The sequence below is a fragment of the Bos javanicus genome, chromosome 24, assembly GCF_032452875.1.
Source record: "Bos javanicus breed banteng chromosome 24, ARS-OSU_banteng_1.0, whole genome shotgun sequence".
Taxonomy (NCBI): domain Eukaryota; kingdom Metazoa; phylum Chordata; class Mammalia; order Artiodactyla; family Bovidae; genus Bos; species Bos javanicus.
In genome coordinates this window covers 41441163-41460825 of record NC_083891.1, presented here as the reverse complement: position 1 = coordinate 41460825, position 19663 = coordinate 41441163, and the positions used below count along the sequence as shown (strand labels likewise).

General features: G+C 38.7%; 1 protein-coding gene across 5 annotated transcripts; it reads right to left on the bottom strand.

The window, feature by feature from the left end:
• Positions 1-608: 608 nt before the first annotated feature.
• NDUFV2 (NADH:ubiquinone oxidoreductase core subunit V2) lies at positions 609-19444 on the bottom strand. 5 transcript variants are annotated; one of them, XM_061399936.1, is made up of 9 exons: positions 18604-19243; positions 18036-18151; positions 15165-15230; positions 13700-13762; positions 13496-13612; positions 11154-11322; positions 9757-9866; positions 6240-6316; positions 609-763 (listed from the first exon to the last, which is right to left on the bottom strand). In XM_061399936.1, the coding sequence occupies exons 2-9, from the start codon at positions 18066-18068 to the stop codon at positions 670-672; spliced, it is 729 nt and encodes a 242-aa protein (XP_061255920.1). In that variant the 5' UTR covers positions 18069-18151; positions 18604-19243; the 3' UTR covers positions 609-669. The 5 variants fall into 5 exon arrangements, with proteins under 5 accessions (XP_061255920.1, XP_061255921.1, XP_061255917.1 ...); XM_061399937.1 differs by lacking the exon at positions 18036-18151 and adding an exon at positions 14764-14911 and having other exon boundaries at positions 18604-19241; XM_061399933.1 differs by lacking the exons at positions 18036-18151; positions 18604-19243 and adding an exon at positions 19283-19444.
• Between the last annotated feature and the right edge of the window lie 219 nt (positions 19445-19663).

Genomic DNA, 19663 nt, shown 5'->3' with positions numbered 1-19663 from the left:
CACGATTGAGCGACTTCATTTTCCCTTTTCACTTTCCTGCATTGGAGAAGGAAATGGCAACCCATTCCAGTGTTCTTGCCTGGAGAATCCCAGGGACGGGGGAGCCTGGTGGGCTGCCGTCTATGGGGTCGCACAGGGTCGGACATGACTGAAGCGACTTAGCAGCAGCAGCAGCAGCAGTGTCAGAAGAGTGAAGAATAATGTCAAAGTGTTTTGTACCTTCCTTCTTTAAAAATAATAAACAGTACATCTAAGTACATCTAAAGACAACTACCTTATCGTTGTTACACCTACAGTCTGCTTGACGTATCACTTACCAGTTGAAATTACAGTAACTTTGTGCCACAATATAAAAATGTTTAAAGAAAATACTAACAAATAAGGTTTATAGAGAGATCATATTAAGATTTGGCTACGGCTAAAGATGGGAGAGCAAAATATACTTGAAATTTGACAGAATTTTTATTTCACAGTACCCTAATATTGATAAAAGTGAAAAGGCAGTTGAAAATGGTGCTCTGAAGTTCTGACATAATACTTAATAGCTGTAAGTTGCTAGGTTACAAGCAAGGTGTACACAGATGGAAATGAACAAGTAGTATAAAAAGTTTAGGTAGATAGGAGATTCATATTTTATTTTTCCACTGACATATTTACAGCGAATATAAATTAAAGGCCTGCTTGCACACCAAACCCAGGTCCTTTTGGTGGTTCAGTCAAAGAGGTAAGACCTCCAGCTGGCTCACAGGAGAAGCGTCCACTCCTGAAAGAAAAGTAACATTAAGCTGACTGCTAATGATTACCATTTATAATTGTTACCTCACAACAGCCCAGATAAGAAACTATTTCTCTCCCAAGAACTAGCATGGACTATTTAATGCAAACATCACTACTGCTGCAAGATTTTCACTTCCTAAATATGAAAACTGATATATAAAATATGAAATATGAAAATATAAAAATAATCCTAATACTAGTTCTCACTCAGCAGTGAACATACATCAGTGGCTCATTAAATCTTTACAACAATGCCAAGAGACAAGGGACACTGGCCAGAGTGTTTTACAGACGCAGAAACCAAGGCTGGGGTGAGTCAGCGTCTGCCCAGAGATGAAAGCTAAGAACTCAACCCCAGAGGACGTTTTCAAAAATCATGTTTTTTTTGTTTTTTTTTTAATTTTATTTAATTTCGGATATACACATGCTCCCCATCCTGAACCCTCCTCCCTCCCCCCTCCCCATTATTAAAATCATGTTTTAATAAACTAGAGCATTACATTTATTCTTTTTATATTTGAATTTTATTTTGACTTGAGATCCACTGTCACAGGGAACACATACTTAATATACTATACTTGGAAACAGAAACTGAATTCTTTGAGAGATTTGAGGGTTTGGGAGGATGTCCCTTAGAAGCAGTGAAGATGAAATTAATTTGTATTGATGTTTTTAAAGGCTAAATTATTAGTATTTTTCAACAGTAGGCTCCAGATCAGGGTGGCTATCACAGCCACACAGAAAACAGGAACAGGTCCTCCTACAGTTCTATGAAGAGAGGCAGCAAGAGGTAGATGAACCTGTCCTCTTTTCACCCCCACACATACTTTCCCAGGTGATCTTTCAGGCTCAACCTCTGTCCTGTCTGACCTCTGCTGCTAGAGCCTCGCTCAGCACCTACTCCTGTTTCACCCTCCTATTCCCTGGCTTTGTTCATTTACCTTGTTCCTGCCACAGATTTCAGCTGAAGAACTTACTCAATTAAATCTTTTTATTCCCTCTGGCTTTGCCCTTCACATTCTGTCATCAATCTTACAAGTCTATTTTTAGAGCCCTAGAAAATCATTTGTTGAGGGGACAGGAAAATGACACCACATAATCATTTATAAGCTCTTTCAAGATATTATATTATATAATGCAAGTAACTAGTATAATAAAGAATACCTACAAAGTCAGAAATCAGTTAATATATCTGCATTATAGGTTTACTATGAAAACCAAATACAAAAGCAGTCACTACACTATCTGTTAGAGCCTAAAATTAAAGTTGTAGGGTAAGTGGCAAAATGCTATAAAAACAGTATTTTGCTTTGTAATTTTTTTTAATGTTAACTGGTAGCAACCCCCTCTAGTATTCTTGCCTGGAGAATTCCATGGACAGAAGAGGAATCTGGTGGGCTATAGTCTATGGGGCCACAAAGAGTCAGCCACAACTGAGCAGGCTCACTTGCTGCTCTTGACTACCAGTAAAACAATAAATTAATTCACTTTGAGGGACCTTTCTTCTCCTTACTATGTTCCTTCTTGTGGAAGACGTTTTCTGTACCCCAAAGAATTCTGTAAAATTTAAAATATCTTTTTAAAACTAAATATGAAGAATTCAAGTTGGATTTAAAATTAGTTTCAGATAATCCATACTAAAAAACAACCTCTATTCATCAGTAATTTGAAAGCAGGGTTAGATGTTATGTTCAATACTTTAAAAACAATCCCTAGCACACAAATATTTATAAATGTCAAAAGAAGGAATATTATATTACCATCAGTTTAGCATTTTCTTTCTAGCCATCATTTACCAAAATAAAAACAGTTCTGAACCACAGAGACAGTTATCTTTACCAGTTCTGGCCAGAGTATACATGATAGCAGGGCTCAAAAGTCAGTTACCACAGAACCAGTTTTGCACCTCTGTCAAATATTAAGGCAGAGCACTTTATTATAAAAATACTAATAAGAAGTAGCCAGATTTGGATAATTTAAAGAATAACTATAGCTGTATTTTGATTACTGCCATTTTATTCACTTAAAAAATTTTGGGCTGCACCACGTGGCATGTGCGATCTTAGTTCCCACGCGCTATGTCCCTGCAGTGGAAGTGCAGAGTCCTAACCATTGGACAGCCGGGGAATTCCCTATCTCAACTTTTTAAATAAGAGGTAATAAGAAGGAAGCAAAAATAGATTGAGAAACCAGTAATTCTAAAGTCTTTGGCTCAAATCTGGAACAATGTCAAAAACTCCCACTGAAGAACTATTTAAAATTACTAATAAGCAACATCCCTATTATTAGATGTCGAAAATGCTTAACTGTGCTACTTAGTTCCTGTTTATTAATGTTCAAATACAATGTTACAGTACCCCCTGGATTAAAAACAAACTCTAATTTTACCCCTGGTAATCTCATCCAGGGGCTTCCCTGGTGGCTCAGACTATAAAGAATCTGCCTACAGTCCAGGAGACCCAGGTTCAATCCCGGACAGAGGAGTTTGGTGGGCTAGTCCCTGGGGTCGCAGAGTTGGACACAACTGAGCAACTAACACACACAATCTCATCCAGACTTACAACTTTAAATGCCATCTATTAATATAATAACTTGGAGAAGGCAATGGCACCCCACTCCAGTACTCTTGCCTGGAAAATCCCATGGATGGAGTAGCCTGGTAGGCTGCAGACCATGGGGTCGCGAAGAGTCGGACATGACTGAGTGACTTCACTTTCACTTTTCACTTTCATGCACTGGAGAAGGAAATGGCAACCCACTCCAGTGTTCTTGCCCAGGGACGGAGGAGCCTGGTGGGCCGCTGTCTATGGGGTCGCACAGAGTTGGACACGACTGAAGCGACTTGTCAGCAGCAGCAGCAATACAATAACTAACAAATCCCCAATGTGTATTTCCAGCCCTAATGTATTCCCTAAATTCCAAGCGTGTTATCTACCTTTTAGCCACTCTACCATGAATGTCTAAGTAGGCATCTCAAACATGCTAAGTAGCACATCTAAAACAAAGTGACTTTTCTTCCCCAAATTTGCCCTACCTCAAATCTTCTTTAGTTAAAGGAATCAGAGGTACTCATACTAAAAAGTCAGGAAGCATTCATAATTCCTCTGTCCCACAACATCCATTAAATTTTAAACTATTTTTTACACAGCAACTAGGATGATACTTTTAACAAGATCACGCCTATCATTCCCTGCTGAAAACACTCAACAGTTTTTTATACTGAGGATTCAACCCAAATTGCTTACCTGGGTCTCTACCTCTGACCTCTTCCTCCCTCATCACCTCACTTCAACCATAATGTCGTCTTACCTTTCCTCCAGGACCTTAACACATCTTTCCCCTCTAAAACATTGTTCCTCCAGATTTTTACATGATTCCTTTGGGCTTATTCAGGTCATTAACTTACCACCTGAGAAAGGCCTCCCCTGACTAAATTTACCTCCAATCATTCTCCCAGCATTTATTACTCAGATATTACACCAATTAAAGGACTTCCCTGGTGGCTCAGACGGTAAGGCGTCTGCCTACAATGTGGGACTCCCGGATTCAATCCCTGGGTTGGGGAGATCCCCTGGAGAAGGGAATGGCAACCCACTCCAGTATTCTTGCCTGGAGAATCCCATGGACAGAGGAGCCTGGTGGGCTACGGTCCATGCGGTCACAAAGAGTCGGACACGAATGAGCAACTAAATTTTCACTTTACACCAGTTGTCTTCATCACTAGAATATAAAATATATGACGACTTTACCTTGTTCATAATTTGTACACACAACCTAAGATATAGTGACTGGCACACAGCACGTATCCAGAAATATTTGTGAAACAAATGCTGAGGGAATGCAATAAAGTAGACAAAGCAAGAGAAATACTGTAATGTGAAATGCAAGAGGTTGCACTTCAGCAGCTTCCATAATGGAGACTGATTCTTCAAAGTGGAAATGTTTTATTCCTCAAAATATTTTCAGTGTAGCCCAAGAAAGTGAGGAAGCAGGAAGAGAATGCCAAGCCTCTTTTAAGTAAATTCATTTCAAGTGTTGGAAGAACAGTGTGTTTTTTAGGGGCCAGCTTGCCTTTGCTAAACTTAAGTTATCCTGAACTGACCTCTTTTTCTCATTGTATGTTAGTTGTTTAGTCATGTCCAACTCTATGTGACCCCATGAACTATAGCCCACCAGGATCCTCTGTCATGGGATTCTCCAGGCAAGAATACTGGAGTGAGTTGCCATTCCCTTCTCCAGGGGATCCTCCCACCTAGGGATCAAACCCGGTTCTTCTGCATTGCAGGTAGATTCTTTACCATCTGAGCCACAAGGGAAGTCCCTTTTTCTTACTAGGTAGGGTCAGTTGTCAGCCAGAACACTGAGGGAGTACTTCCAGCAGACCACAAAACCATGCACAGCCTCTTGACCTAGTAATTCAACCTCAGAGAATTGTTTACAACAAAAAGTAGGAAAATATATTTTAATACAGTGTCATAAAGGTCACATCATAGTTGTCTCAATATATCAGAATACTATATGGCCTTTAAAACCTACAAATATGTTGAGACAAGGAAAATTTCATGACATAAGCAGAAAAAAAATACAAAGGGAATACGACTATTAAACTATGCAAACATTGCTAGTATTAAGAGAGAATTTTAAGTAATGTGAACACTTAGATAAGGAATAGGAGTTTGTTTGGAAGCAAAAGTTCAGGGTGAAAACAGAAAGGAATAATTAGAATAACATAACCTGGATAAACAATGTTTAAGTTGAAAAAGATCTAGATATTCTAACTGATTGTAAGCACAATGTAATGGTATAATGATGTGAGGTAAGAATTGATGTAATTAGACTGCATTATTATAAGCATGATGTCTGGAATAAAGATGACAGTCCCACAGTGTTCTACATGCTGAGTATGTATCTCAAATACTGTGATTAGGCCAAGTATCACATTAAGAAAGTCATCAGCCAACTAGAAGACATACAAAGGAGGGAGACCAAAACTATGCCATGTAAGGAAAAACAACGAAATAACTGTGGATATTAAGATATGAGAAAAGAGATGAGGAAGATGACATAGCTGTTTCGAGTAACTAAAGATCTGTCATTTGGAAGAGGTCTAAAAATTATCCTGTGTGTGTTCAAAGGAGAGAATCTTGGGACCTCTGTGGAAAAGAGGAAGACAGACATTGAGTCAAATTCTGGCAGCATGAACTTTTAAACAACGAAATAGGTTTCTATTTGTAGTAAATCTGCCTTCTTTATAAATATCCAGGTATATACCAGATGATTATCTGACAGGGTTTTAGAGAGGGTAAAAAAATCATTTCTTTAAATGACAAGTTGGTTTAGACAGCATTCAAGGCTCCTGAAAACTCCGAAAGACTTACAGTATAAAATTTTTTAAGTTTACATGAAAGACTAACTTAGGTTAAGCCATTAAAATTTATTAAAAAGAAATAAAAAAAAAATACCTCGGCCCAGGTTTTGGGATTTTGCCAGCCTTCAGTTCATCAATAATTTCTTCAATATCTTTAGGTGTCAGATCCTCCTAGGAAAAAAACATAAAACAGTCATATTAAAATTACATCCTACTACTAAAATCAGTGTGAATCCCTAGTTTCTTATTGTCTGTCCCAGTTCACGAGTTACTTACCAAGGCAGCACACCTGAGTAACTCTTAGACATAGCCTGTCCTGCCAGATGCAGTCGCAGTAGGAGCTACAGCTGAAGGGGCAGCACAAAGCGGTGCTCTGAGGGGGACAGTTCTGCATTTGAGCTCAAGTTCCAGCACTTACTAGCCAATCTTAGAGAAATTACTCAGCTTCCCCAAATTTGTTTCTTCATTTCTCAACTGACTTCAGAGTGTTTTGAGGTTTAAAAGCGAAAATACATAAAATAGAACACAGGCATGCCCATGCTCAACAAATGCTATATCCCTGAAGAATCGGTGAGAGGCACTGGCATTCATAAACAGTACATGCCTAGTATCTATCGCTAAGCTAAATACCTAATACTCTAGTGATATCTTCTTGATTTCACAGGTGAAATTCAACCTGTTTCAAACTCCACTTAATTTTCCAAGGGAAAAGTAATTTTGGACATATTTATTTAAAAAATTCTGACTGTCCAATCCCCATTTCAACCACAGTAGCTTTGTATTTTGTACACTGTACACCTGTGTAAAATTCTGACCTCAAGAAAGGATTGTTATTTAAATAATAAATACAATTAAAACACACAGACACACTCCTAACCCTGGCTGCGTGATAGGTTTAGTCAAAACAGAACAGGGCAAGATTAAAATAAGAGGAAAATGCCTAAACTACGTTATATCCCCTCTACCCCTCTATTAAGTCCTTAAGATGTTTTGAGGCCTCTGGTACTAGAATAGAGAATCATGCTTCCACACAGTGTCTTCAGTGCCTTGCCATACAGAAGCCCTTTAACAGATGATAAACATTTATAGAAATAAAAACTGCTTAGAGTTCAAAAGATGCTCAGAATCTCAAAACTGTAAGGAATCTTTAAACTCATCTAGTGATTTTTATCCCTCACAACTCTTTACTATGAAAATTTGAAAAGTATACATGAATAATCATGAATGAAAGTCACCCATTTGTGTCCAACTCTTTGAGACCCATAGACTGTACAGTCCATGGAATTCTCCAGGCCAGAATACTGGGGTGGGTAGCCTTTCCCTTCTCCAGGGGATCTTCCCAACCCAGGGATCGAACCCAGGTCTCCCGCATTGCAGGCAGATTCTTTACCAGCTGAGTCATGAGGGAGGCCCACATGAATAATCATATTTCTTGTCATATCTGAATTATGTACAATATGCCTCTGGTTTTGTGTTTGTACTGTACCATTTAAAAGCAAGCTACAGATATCATGACACTTTACCTTAATAACCACAGCAGGCATCTCCTAAGAACTTTTTTTTTTGGCCATGCCACGTGACTTATGGGATCTTGGTTCCCTGACTAGGGATTGTACTTGGGCCACAACAGTGAAAATGTGGAGCTTTAACCACTGGACCACCATGGAACTCCCAGAATATTCTTAAATGTTCTTAAATAAAACAATGCGATTATCACACCCAATTAACAATAATTCCTTAATAAAATCAAATGTCAAGACCATATTCAAATCTACCCAACCATCCTCAAAATGTATATTTTTTCCCTAATTGGTAGCCATTCAACGTTTATGTGACTATTTCATTTTATCCACCAGTCAACTGAGATCCATAAAAGTTACCTGCCTTACCAAAGACCAACCACGACTAGCTGCAAGAAACTCTTGCATAAACCCATGGTCTACTATATTTAAACTTACAGTGCTTCATACAAAGCCTTGACTGTCTAATTCCTGCTTAAATTAAGATTGTCCTGATTATGAGTAAATGGCAGAAATGTAGGAAAGGGAAAGTTATTGCCATATTTTTAAAAGGTATTTTTTTTTACATATGAGAAAGAGGGGGTAAGAAATTTGAATCACCATCATTAAAATGAAGAAAATCCCTATAGGTAATAGAAGTATCCTAGAAAGGTAAAATGCCAAAGAAGTCCAATTTCATGTTCATTTAAAATAAAATCATAGATTTCCATTTCAGGCATGGCAGGCTAGCTATCCTGACTGAATGTCCTGCTGTTAACAACTATAAATGCTGAATAAAATGAAAAACAAAAACTTTAAAATTTTATTAAGACATTGACAAGGAAAAAGTACTCAGGGGTCCAAAACTCAATGAAAACTTTAGGGAGACAAGTGGAACACCAAACAAACTTGGCTTCAGGGTGTCACAGCCTACAGGGGCAAGGTACAAAGTCACGGGCACAGGAGGGCATCCAAACCACACAAAGTGGAGACACCCAAAGGGTATATTCTCAATATAAAGGAAACCAGAAATTAAAACTGCGCTCAAAACACCCTGCTAGTCTGGAACCTTACACTTCAGGGGAAGAAGAGGAAGGATATAAGGAGAGGAGATTTCTTTTGGGCCAGTAGTATTTCCAAGAGCAAGAGAGAAGTAACATCAACTTCTGGAAGAATCTACTTTCAACACGGGCCTAAAAGAATTTCCATAAAGAAACTTCTAAGAGTTATGAGCTAACAAGATATTATGAATGAAAACCACGATATAATTAGGGTAGCAAGCAATTAAAAAAGATAACTAGAAAATGCCACACACCTGGATATTAACACCTCTAAAAAAAATAGGTCAAAGGAATAAAATTGCAAAACTTTAAAATATTTAGAACTAAATCATAAAAATATTACTTATCAAAACTTGTGAGATCCAGCTAAAGCAAATTTTAGAGAAAGGTATGATACCATCTCTGTAAAATTTTTAAAAGACACAACAAAGTATGATTACCATGCCTGGATACATAGATTTTGAAAGTTTAAAAAACACATACAGGAAGAGTACATACTAAATTTATGATAGTGATTATCTCTGGGAATGAAAGGAAAGGAACAGGATTTTGAATGGGGGTAGGGGAGGTTTACCCTCAGGTATAGCTTATTTCTATGTCATGGCAACCCACTCCAGTATTCTTGCCTGAAGAATCCCATGGACAGAGGAGCCTAGAGGGCTATAGTTCATGGGGTCAAGCACAGTACATGTATAATAACAATGATAAAAATTATAATACCTGAAGCACATGTGGCAAAATGTTATTTGTTAAGCTGTGGTGTTTATTTTTTGTATTTAAGTTTTTGTTATTTAAAAGTTTTTAAAATGTATCCTGGAGTTAAATGCAAAAATGTTTAATGATGATAACTTTTTTTTGGATGACAATTTTTGAAAAATGTTCTGGTGGACAATAATGAGGAAGCTAAAACTGACATATTTTTATTAATAATTATTTGATTTTTAATAAACTTTGAAACCACAAAAAAAACTTCAATATTTATACCAACAGGAAATCAAGTATTTTAAATATAATGTCATACAAGTTTAATTTACATTAAGTAAATACTCACATAGTAGTTGTCATTTATTTGAACCATTGGTGCATTTACACAGGCCCCTAAACATTCAACTTCTATAAGAGTGAAAAGTTTGTCAGGTGTAGTCTCTCCAACCTTTATTCCTAAAAGTGTAAATAAGCACTGTAAGGATCAGATAATATTTTAATTGCAACACAGTTTAAGGAAAAAACAAAATCAACCCATTACAGAGGCACGTAAAAAGTATTTAAGAGCACTGAATTTCTTAAATTAAACAAACTCTGTATAATTATTATAGAACATTCAAGGATTTCTTAAGTGGACCTGTTCCTTTCTCAAACAGTCAAATTTCAAGGGCCTTATCTCTAGTGTTTATTGTTACATAACAGTGTATCAGACCATATAAATTTTGATCATTGATAATTAACCTACTATTGTATTGTAGCTATACAATCAGACTGGGAAGACTCAGAAAACAGTTAATGTCAAAGATCATTAAGAATGTGAGGATAGTAAGTACTCTCAAATCTTTAGGGAAGGCATTTTGATAAAATCTGACCCGGCAAGTCTACATTTTGGAAACACCTTCGTGCACTTGGACAAGTATGCAAAGAGATGCATACGTGAAAGTAATTGCAGCATAATTTAACTTACATAGAAAATGAGGCAGACATACATATTATCATAGTCCAAATCAAGTGCAAAAAAGCAAACAGACATATTACATTCAACAATGAAAATAATTAAAACATTAGCTCTTAATCTGATATACCCAACTGTCATCACAAATTTACCTCAGAGGTACTGTCGTCACAAAACTGTACCTTAGAGGTCGGGGGATGGAATTTTAAGCAGACTTCAGCCTCTGTTTTATATACTTTAATACTGTCCAGCTATTTTTACAACATGCAAGTACTTTATATTCAGTAACACTAAGATTAAGAAACACCTCCTTTTACTTCATTTGATATGTATAGTGATAAACGTGACAATGGCAGTCTGCCCCTGTAGTAACATCTTCTTCCACACTTCCCTTCCTGAAGCATTCTTCCTGTTTCAAATCTTATTTGTTCCAAGTCTTGTTTAGAAGAATGAGGATAATACAGTCACTTCACGTGCCACATGCTATCACACAATGAGTGAAACTTACTTTTCTAAGCAACGAACACTTTAAAATTTTAAGAAGCTTTTAAAACATACTCAATGATTACGAAAGAAAATATGAAAACTCAGCTTTGAGAATGAAAACTAAAGAATACAGAATAGGAAGAAATAATGGTGGGCAAACACAGTAAGACAAAAATTTACTCATCAAGTACAGATATGATATGTAATGATAGTAAAAGTTGGAAAATTTAGGTAGAAAGAGGTCACATTTCAAAAGACAAATCTATTTTTTATAAACATTATAAATATACTGTGACCCATACCAAGTTTTTTCTGAATGGCTTCCAGTATGCTGTCAGAGTTTCGGAGCATGCAAGGTGTGGTAGTGCAGACTTGAATGTGATACTTTCCAACAGGCTTTCGATTATACATTGTATAAAAAGTTGCTACTTCATACACTCTCATTGGAGGTACTTGTAAAATTTCTGCAACCTAAAATATTTTAATAATACGGTTACAATGTTTATTAATTGAGTTTTAGATATGTCATAAAAAACAATTTCAATACTGCTTCAATTTGGTTAAAACCAAAAAAGTTCTTTAGAAGCAGAAACTACATCTGTATTTGATATCTGCGAGGCTTAAGTCCTTCAATTTTGACACTTAAAAATCACACACATATCCAGGTCTTGACATGAAAAAAGAACTCTTTAAATGGCATTTCAAATAACGACAAATATATTAAACTTTTTCTTATCAGGGATTCTAAAGGAAATGTATTCTCAAAAGACATCCAACCCTGGGCTCGTAGCTATGTTGAATCTAATTCTGTGGTACTAAATCAGGCTTACACCTCTGAACCTGGGGAACTCTCTCAAAATATACAAGCTGGCATCCACTCAATGGGATAATTGTAAGGCCCTGGTGTCTAACTAAAATAGTTCTCCTGAGCTGCTGTTGTGTACCTCCCTATACCTTGGTGATGGTTAAGTAACAATGCATGGGCCTCTGGATATTGTTTTTGTTGTAAGGTTGGGCTTTTCTTGGAGGGGAAAGGGCAGTAACATTAAAAGTCTCAAAGTGGAAAGAATTTTGATTGTATTCTCTGTATGCTATTTCTTCCTCTCGTGTACATACACATCCACATAGAATAGGACAATATTTTTAAAACATTTTTCACATTGGTTTCTCATTTATTTTGCTCTGCTAAGCTTGACACTCAGCAAGACTTTCAACAAGCTTACCATTATCAAAAACATAAATTTTTCAAAACAAAGTTATTTATGATTAGAAACACACCTAAATCATCACTAAGGAAGTTGGCTGTTATAAAAATAATGAGGAATTTAGAAATGCCCCCAAACATTTATTTATTGAAATAAAAAAGCACTTATGTTTACTAAGTATATTACTAACCAAACTTGCTTTATAACATTTTTCATAATCAAAACAAATCAACAAGGGTCCATAACACTGTTAGAGTACCGTGCCAAGTAAATAAGAGATCGATGAACTCTTATCTAAAATTTGCATCCAGGATTCCATTAGATAAACTGAGGACATTCCTAGACTCTAAGAAAGACTCTTAAGACATTCCCCTTGTCACAATGAGAAAGTGACAAGGGGAATGAAGCAGAACAGAATTTCTGCAGAAGTCAGTCAAGTACAAACTGCACAGAATTAGAGATGAGTCAGCCCCAGCTCTACCACTTAGAAATAATAATATATTAATTGGAAGAGCTCTATCTAGTCCAGAATCATCACCACAGATGAGCAAGTCCAGAGAAAAATCAGATCTCTGAGCTCAAAGTAAAATATATTTTCCATTATATCAATGGAATAATAATCACACTGGCTTATTAGCCATGTGATTCTCGCAAGAATCAAATGATATATATGGCTTTGTATTACACTCATAAATGATACACTATAACATAATACCATACAAATGTAGTACATTAAAAGGATATGAATAAACTTATAATCTGGATTACTGCTGAAAACACTATTAGGAAAAAAATGAATCCTAAAATATGCGTGAATATACTAACTGTATTTAAATGGGTCACTCAAAAGATTTCCCTAGGTTGTTGATTCCAAGCTGCCATAATCAAATGTCACAAATACCATGGATTATAAGGATTTTAATTAAAGCCTGAGGCCAAAAATGCAAAGTATTAAAAAGATTCACATTAGCTGTGAGATCTTTTTCTCTGCAATTCTAGTATTTAAACAGTACATTCCTTTTCAGAATATCCTGACAGCAAATTATACATATTTGGGATCTTTTTTTCCCTCTCAAAGACAGAAAAAAAGCCTCTTTCACTCTAATGCCCTTACTATTTCTTGCAAGGATAAAAAGCTCCACCCTTTCAGTTTTCTGCATTATTAAAGGAACCAACAGAAACATAAATATAATTTAGGGTATGAGATATAGAAATGATTTGTTATTGTTCAGTTGCTAAGTCGTATCCAACTCTTTGCAACCCCATGAACTACAGCACACCAGGGCTCTTTGTCCCTTACTATCTCCCCGAGTTTGCCCAATCCGGGAGAACTTCAAATTCCTGGATTATGACATTAATGACCGTCAAAGAAATTTCCACATAAGGAAGTTACTATACACAACCTCTCCTCTTTTTTAACTAACACAAAAATGAAGTACCTTGTTCATAGCAGAGATGGGCAGCCATCCATTCTGTCTCTGGGCTAAATCCAGAACTGGAAGCACAGCTGCTGCCTTATGCCCTTCTGGGTAGTTTTTCACAATGGCCTCTATCCTCTGTATCAGAGAAAAAGCACTTGTTTTTATCTCTCTGGAAGATACTAAATATTCTGTAAGTTAATTATAATGTTAATTCAGTCATACCTTATAGTTTTCTGGTGTGAAATCAAATGGAGTTTCTGGGTTATTCTCAGGAGTATCTCTGTGCTACACAAAAGAAAAAAAACATTTCTCAAAATTATCAAAATTCCCTGAAAAGTATGAACAACTTTGTACCTTACTACTACTGATCATTTAATTTCTTCACTTTGATTCAAACATGATATACGTCAATCTATCCTTGCTTCAAAAGCAATGGCTAAACTAATTATTAACTACATATCTGATAAGTATGATTACCAAAATAATATTAGCAGAATTAAAAAATTTAAACATTTTCAAAATCACTCTTTGTAAGTTATAAAAAGTAGCTTTAGGATCAAAAACCAAAAAAAGTATAATGCAACTTGACGAGAGAGTATGATCTTCTAACGTAGTATAATTACAAAAAATTACCGATTATTGGGAAGGCTTATGAAATTAAGACACAAAATTTTGAGCGTGACAATATGTACATTTTCCCAAAAGAATGTACCAGATTATCAAAGGGACCCACTATCTACTACAAAAGCACCATCTCTTCCCAACCAACAGAAACTAGCCCACAGATAGTTTTCCATAACAGAAACTAGCCAACAGCAAGCTTTATTTCTTCTCCAATAAGAGCAGGCCCTTTTCAAACACTGACAAGAAATAGCATGTCAACAGGAAATCAAATGAGTCACACTGAGATTAAAACTTACATCAATTAATGTTTTGTATACATGGTGAAACAGAACTGAATCCCTTGTCAGCTCTCAAAGTTCTGCTTTTTCAAGGACATGGAAAAGGAAACAAAGTTTCTTTGGACAATTATCTCAAATATTTTCAGATGAAGACAACAAAATGGAGAGCAGGACTCTACTTATTAACAGTATGGCTAACTCATTTATTAAGATTCAGCCTTAAAATAATTCATTTTCCAAAACTATACCATCAACTGAATCATCACACAACTCCACTAAACTGCCCTTAAACACTAGATTGATTTCTGAAAAATGTACCTTGTCACAGAAAGGGCATACTTAGTCTTTCTGAATTGTGCAATTGTGCAACCAATCAACATCTACCTGTAGTGAAACCCTGGAAACCAAAAACATGAAGGACAACTGCCAATGTATTTGCTGTATTACTGAAATCCGTGAGTTTCAAGCTGGTGCCATTTTGGGATTCCCCAATTTGCAGCCTCAGAATCTTCAGTCAGCCAACATAAATGATCTTGAAAAATCCACAGTATGACAAGAAATCAGGTTAAGGCTCACGGTTATTTCACCAAGGAATAATCTAAATTCTTAATCCCAGGGTGGCCCTGGTACTAATTTAACTTGAAATGCAGTGAATTCAATTAACTATATTTAAACTCCCACAAACTCCCACTCCAGCAAACACCAAAGATGTTGCTCTTTAAGATAGCTGTATTTAACCACACTTCAAGTCCTTTCATTCTGAAGAAATCTTAGTAATTACTTACCACAAATAAGGCTCCTCCAGCTCCATTCTGAACAGCTGTCTTATGCAGATTTCTTATATGTTTTCCCTAAAATTTTAAGAAAGTTCAGTAAATCAAATGCCTTATGAAATTTTAAGATCAGTAATTTAAAATAATAGGATCAACTTACAAAGTTACCACTCATGGCTGAGTGGTAAAGGAAATGCAGATTCAAAGGTAAGGTTTCTACCTTGCTTGCCTACAGTACCACACAATAGTCAATCGAAGAGCCAGAACTACAAGCTATATCTCCTACGTTCTTTTGCAGGCAATTGCAGAGCTAATGTACCATTAACTTACTGCTTTTCACTTATGTCTGAATCAAATTGGATGCCAATTTTTATTCACTATGGATCTTCATAAACATGTTTCATTCTGTAAAAATGTATTGAACGTTACCCCCTTTTCAATCCTTCACTACTTTAGAAAATCCAGCCATAAAAGTATTAGTTCAGAAAGCTGCTCATAATTGACCATACTCAATTACTTTGGAAGGAATCCATTTGATTACTCTTTTTTTTTTTTCCTTTCAACATGAAGGCAAGTCCCAGTCTATCCCATGATGGGCAGCTAAAACTCCAAGAGAAAAACTACAGCCTTAATGTCTTAGGCTTCAAAATCACTGTGGATAGTGACTGCAGCCATGAAGTTAAAAGATGCCTGATGCTTGCAAGAAAAGGTACAACAAACCTAGACAACATAATAAAAAGCAGAGACATCACTGCCAACAAAGGTCTATATAGTCAAAGCTATGGTTTTTCCAATAGTCATGTACAGATATGAGAGGTGGACCACAGTGTAGGCTGAGCACCAAAGAATTGATCTTTTTAAACTGCAGTGTTGGAGAAGACGCTTGAGAGTCCCTTGGATAGCAAGGAGATCAAACCAGTCAATCCTAAAAAAAATCAACCCTGAATATTCACTGGAAGGACTGATCCTGAAGCTGAAGTTCCAATACTTCAGCCACCTGAGGCAGAGCTGACTCCCTGGAAAAGCCCCTGATGCTAGGAAAGATTGAGGGCAGGAGGAGGAGGAGGTGACAGGATGAGATGGCTGAATGTCATCACTGACTCAAGAGACATGAGTTAGAGCAAGCTCCGGGAGACGGTGATGGACAGGGAAGCCTGGCATGCTGTGGTCCATGGGGTCACTGAGTTGGACACAACTTAGCAACTGAACCACCACCACCACCACAGGAGGGGGATAGGCAAGTGGGAAATCCAGGAAAAGAAAAAGCCAGAAAGAAGCCTCCAGTTCTGTGACTGACTCCAGTCTAGCTACAAGAGCTGAACCGATATGTGAGCTGCTGCCCACAAGGGAGCCAGACTGCAGTTTGAGTCAAGTTAATAGCCTACCTGCAACAATAACTACAACAAAATACTCTTTGGAGGAAATTTTAAAAATTCATAACCTCTATGACCATCATTCACAATATCCAGGACACAATCCAAAAGTATTCAACACACAACAAAAAAGGAAACAACTCATTTTCAAGAAAAAAAGACAACCAGTGGAGATTACCAAATAATAATTTCAAAATGACTACAACAGTGCTTAAGGACATAAAAATATCTTCAATGAATGAAAAGACAGAAACAGAAACCATAAAAAAAGAACCAAATGAAAATTCTAAAACTGAAAACATAATCCATGAAAATGCCACAACCCTTTCACCTCTATGAAAGTAATTAGTGGCTTGGCAGTGAGGCAGCATCAGTTGTAAAGTGATGTCAACAATAAAGAAAACGCTGGGCAATTTACTTAAGGAAAGATGGAAATAAGTCTATTCTGAGTAACTTTTGGCTCCATATTTCATAATTTTTAGGCAATTCTTGACAATCATTCAGTAAGCTATTACTGCATGGAAACGAAAAATAAAGTTCAAGGAGATTAAAAATTATGGCTCAAAGTCACACAGGTGTCCTCCACTAGACACAGTACTAAATTCTGGATATTTTTTAATCAATGACAAGCTGAAAAAAGCCTGTGGCTGAAGAAATTGGCAGCTAGCTAATAAAGCTGCAATTATAACAAAATAAGCCATTTCTTTGAAAATGTAAATGATTCCCTTCAAAGTTTCTCTTTTAGGAAAGGAACTTCATTAGTGAAACCTCTTTACTCATACATTTCTGGACTTTTGCTAGGTCATCTGATATCCCAATATTTGTAAAAGATTAGAAGGGCCTGATTATATAAATTATAGAACATCTTCACAATAGCATATCATGCAGCATTAAAAATGACAGAATGTTTACTGACCAGGAAAGTTGCTCAAAATGTATAATGAGAAAAAACAGCCTACAAAAACAGTATGAACAATATGATCTAATTTTTTAAAATTCCGTAAGGTCTTTTCACTGCAGACATCGAAATGTTCACGTTTTGGTAATCTCCCGTTTGATAAAACTATGGGTGATTTTTATTTTTTGAACTTAAATCTATTTGCTGTTCCTAATATTATGCTTTTCTTATTTTGTCCTTTCCACCTAGAATACCCTCTCCCCAGTCCATCTGATCCCACCCCTAATCTATTCCTATTGCTTCTACGAAAAATTATACCACCTTCAAACCAAACTGGATGCTGTATTCATGAGTATCTCTAACACTGCACAGTTGATCCCTGAAGGATACTGAACCCCAGTATCCTAGGGGAGTATGCTAACTGGTTTTGTGAGGTTCTTTTTTTGGTGGAGCTGGGGGCAGGGGTGGGAATGGGGCAGTCAGTGCTTGCTGGGGTCTCAGTTCCCTGACCAGGGATTGAACCTGGGCCACAGGCAGTGAAAGCCTGGAATCCTAATCACTAGATCACCAGGGAACTTTCTGTGAAACTTCTAAGTAGTAGAATATACGAACATAACAGTCAGATTCCAAATGAGGTTCCTCCATATACCCTGGTGGCTCAGTCCAGTCGGTAAACAATCTGCACGCAGAGCGGGAGACCCGGGTTCGATTCCTGGGATTGAGATCCCCTGGAGAAGAAAATGGCAACCGACTCCAGTATTCTTGCCTGGAGAATCCCATGGACAGGAGCCTGGCTGGCTACAGTCCCTGGGGTTGCAATGAGTCGGACTCGACTGAGCGACTAAACCACCATATACTCTGGATCCTGCAGTAGTCTAGTATCTACTGTTGAGAAAAAAAAATACGTTTATAAAGTGGACCTGCTTAATACAAATCTGTTGGAGGATCAACTGAAACTTCACGTGTACGGTATTTACTACCTCAAGTTCCTACTGCATAAGACTATCAACTCCACAAGAATAGGGGATGTCTAAATCCATAGCTTAACTGTAATATGGGGGAAATAACAGTATCAACCTCTTAAATGAGATTTCGAGTGTGAAGAGTTAACAGTGCTTGGCACACGGAAAGCAGTAGCGGAATGTTGTTCCCTGTCACCATTATTATCCCATTTTGTCACCTGGAGCCCAGCAGGTAAGAGTGCATCCTCAAGCGTTTATTGAGAGACCAAGTCTGCACACGGGAATATCCGAGGACACCAGGGACAAACGTAGAGGCCCAAAGTCCGGAGAAGGTGCGGTGCGGCCACCAGGCGAAACCGGAACTCACTTGCGAGCTGCTGGGCTCCCCCCACGCCCAGAGCCCCGCCGGCCCTTTCCCCTGGGAAGCGGCCCCACCGTCCCAAGGCCCAGCCGGGGACGCCCCGCCGTCCCCCTCCTCATCTCTGGGCGCATACTGTTCAGTGAGCACGAACGAGCGTTTCGCCCGGGGACTCAAGTGTCCTTCCCCGAGTGAGACATGCTCGGAGGTCACGGGCGTCCGGCCCGAAGGACTCGGGCGCGGAGACACCCCACTCGGCCAACCTCCCCACAGCCACCGGGGGACCACGGGACGTCCCTCCGCGGAGCAGGACACCCGCGGCCGGCCACGCAAGGGTATCCTGGCGCCGCCCCCCAGCCTCCCGTCCAGGGGAGGCCTCGCTCCGCCGCCCCCCGGCCTCCCCGAAGACGGTGAAGGCCGCGGTGTCCTTGCCGCCGCCCGGGACCAGTCCCGGGCCCGGGCTCCCGCGTGCCCGCCGCTACAGGAGGCGCGGAGAGAGGCGGGGAGGGCGGCGTCCGCGTTCACTCGAGCCTCCTTACCCAGTGGGCGGCGAGGCCGGCCGCGCGGGCCCGTAACGCCGCGGAGAGGAACATGGCTGGCCAAACTGCGGGCCTCCGGGCCTCGCCGGGGACGGTCCCGAGCGGTCGGCACGTACGGCGTGCGCGCCCCCGAGCCCAGCCCGCGCGCCCAGGGCAGCGGGGGCGCGCGGGGACCGCTGGGGCCAGTGGGCGGAGACTTCCGGGCCCGGCCGGGGCGGGGCCCGCTGGCGCCCGGAAAGCGATCCGGCGGGCGGTGCTTGGGCTCCACATTTTGAAAGTAGTATCCAGGAACCTGGCTCTCCGCCGATCCGGGCTTATGGGGCGAGTTTCTCTCCTGGAGCCTTAAGAGGATTTAGCTGTCTCTCTTTTGATTGTACTTCT

Bases quoted from the DNA above. Each gene is read 5' to 3' on its own strand.
- NDUFV2 (XM_061399933.1), bottom strand. From the start codon at position 19,336: ATGTTCCTCTCCGCGGCGTTACGGGCCCGCGCGGCCGGCCTCGCCGCC. The intron at 13,763-15,164 runs GTAAGTAATTAC...TCTTTTGTGTAG, and splicing joins CTGGAGGAGCCTTATTTGTG to CACAGAGATACTCCTGAGAA. The intron at 13,613-13,699 runs GTATGACTGAAT...TCTCTGATACAG, and splicing joins TCACACCAGAAAACTATAAG to AGGATAGAGGCCATTGTGAA.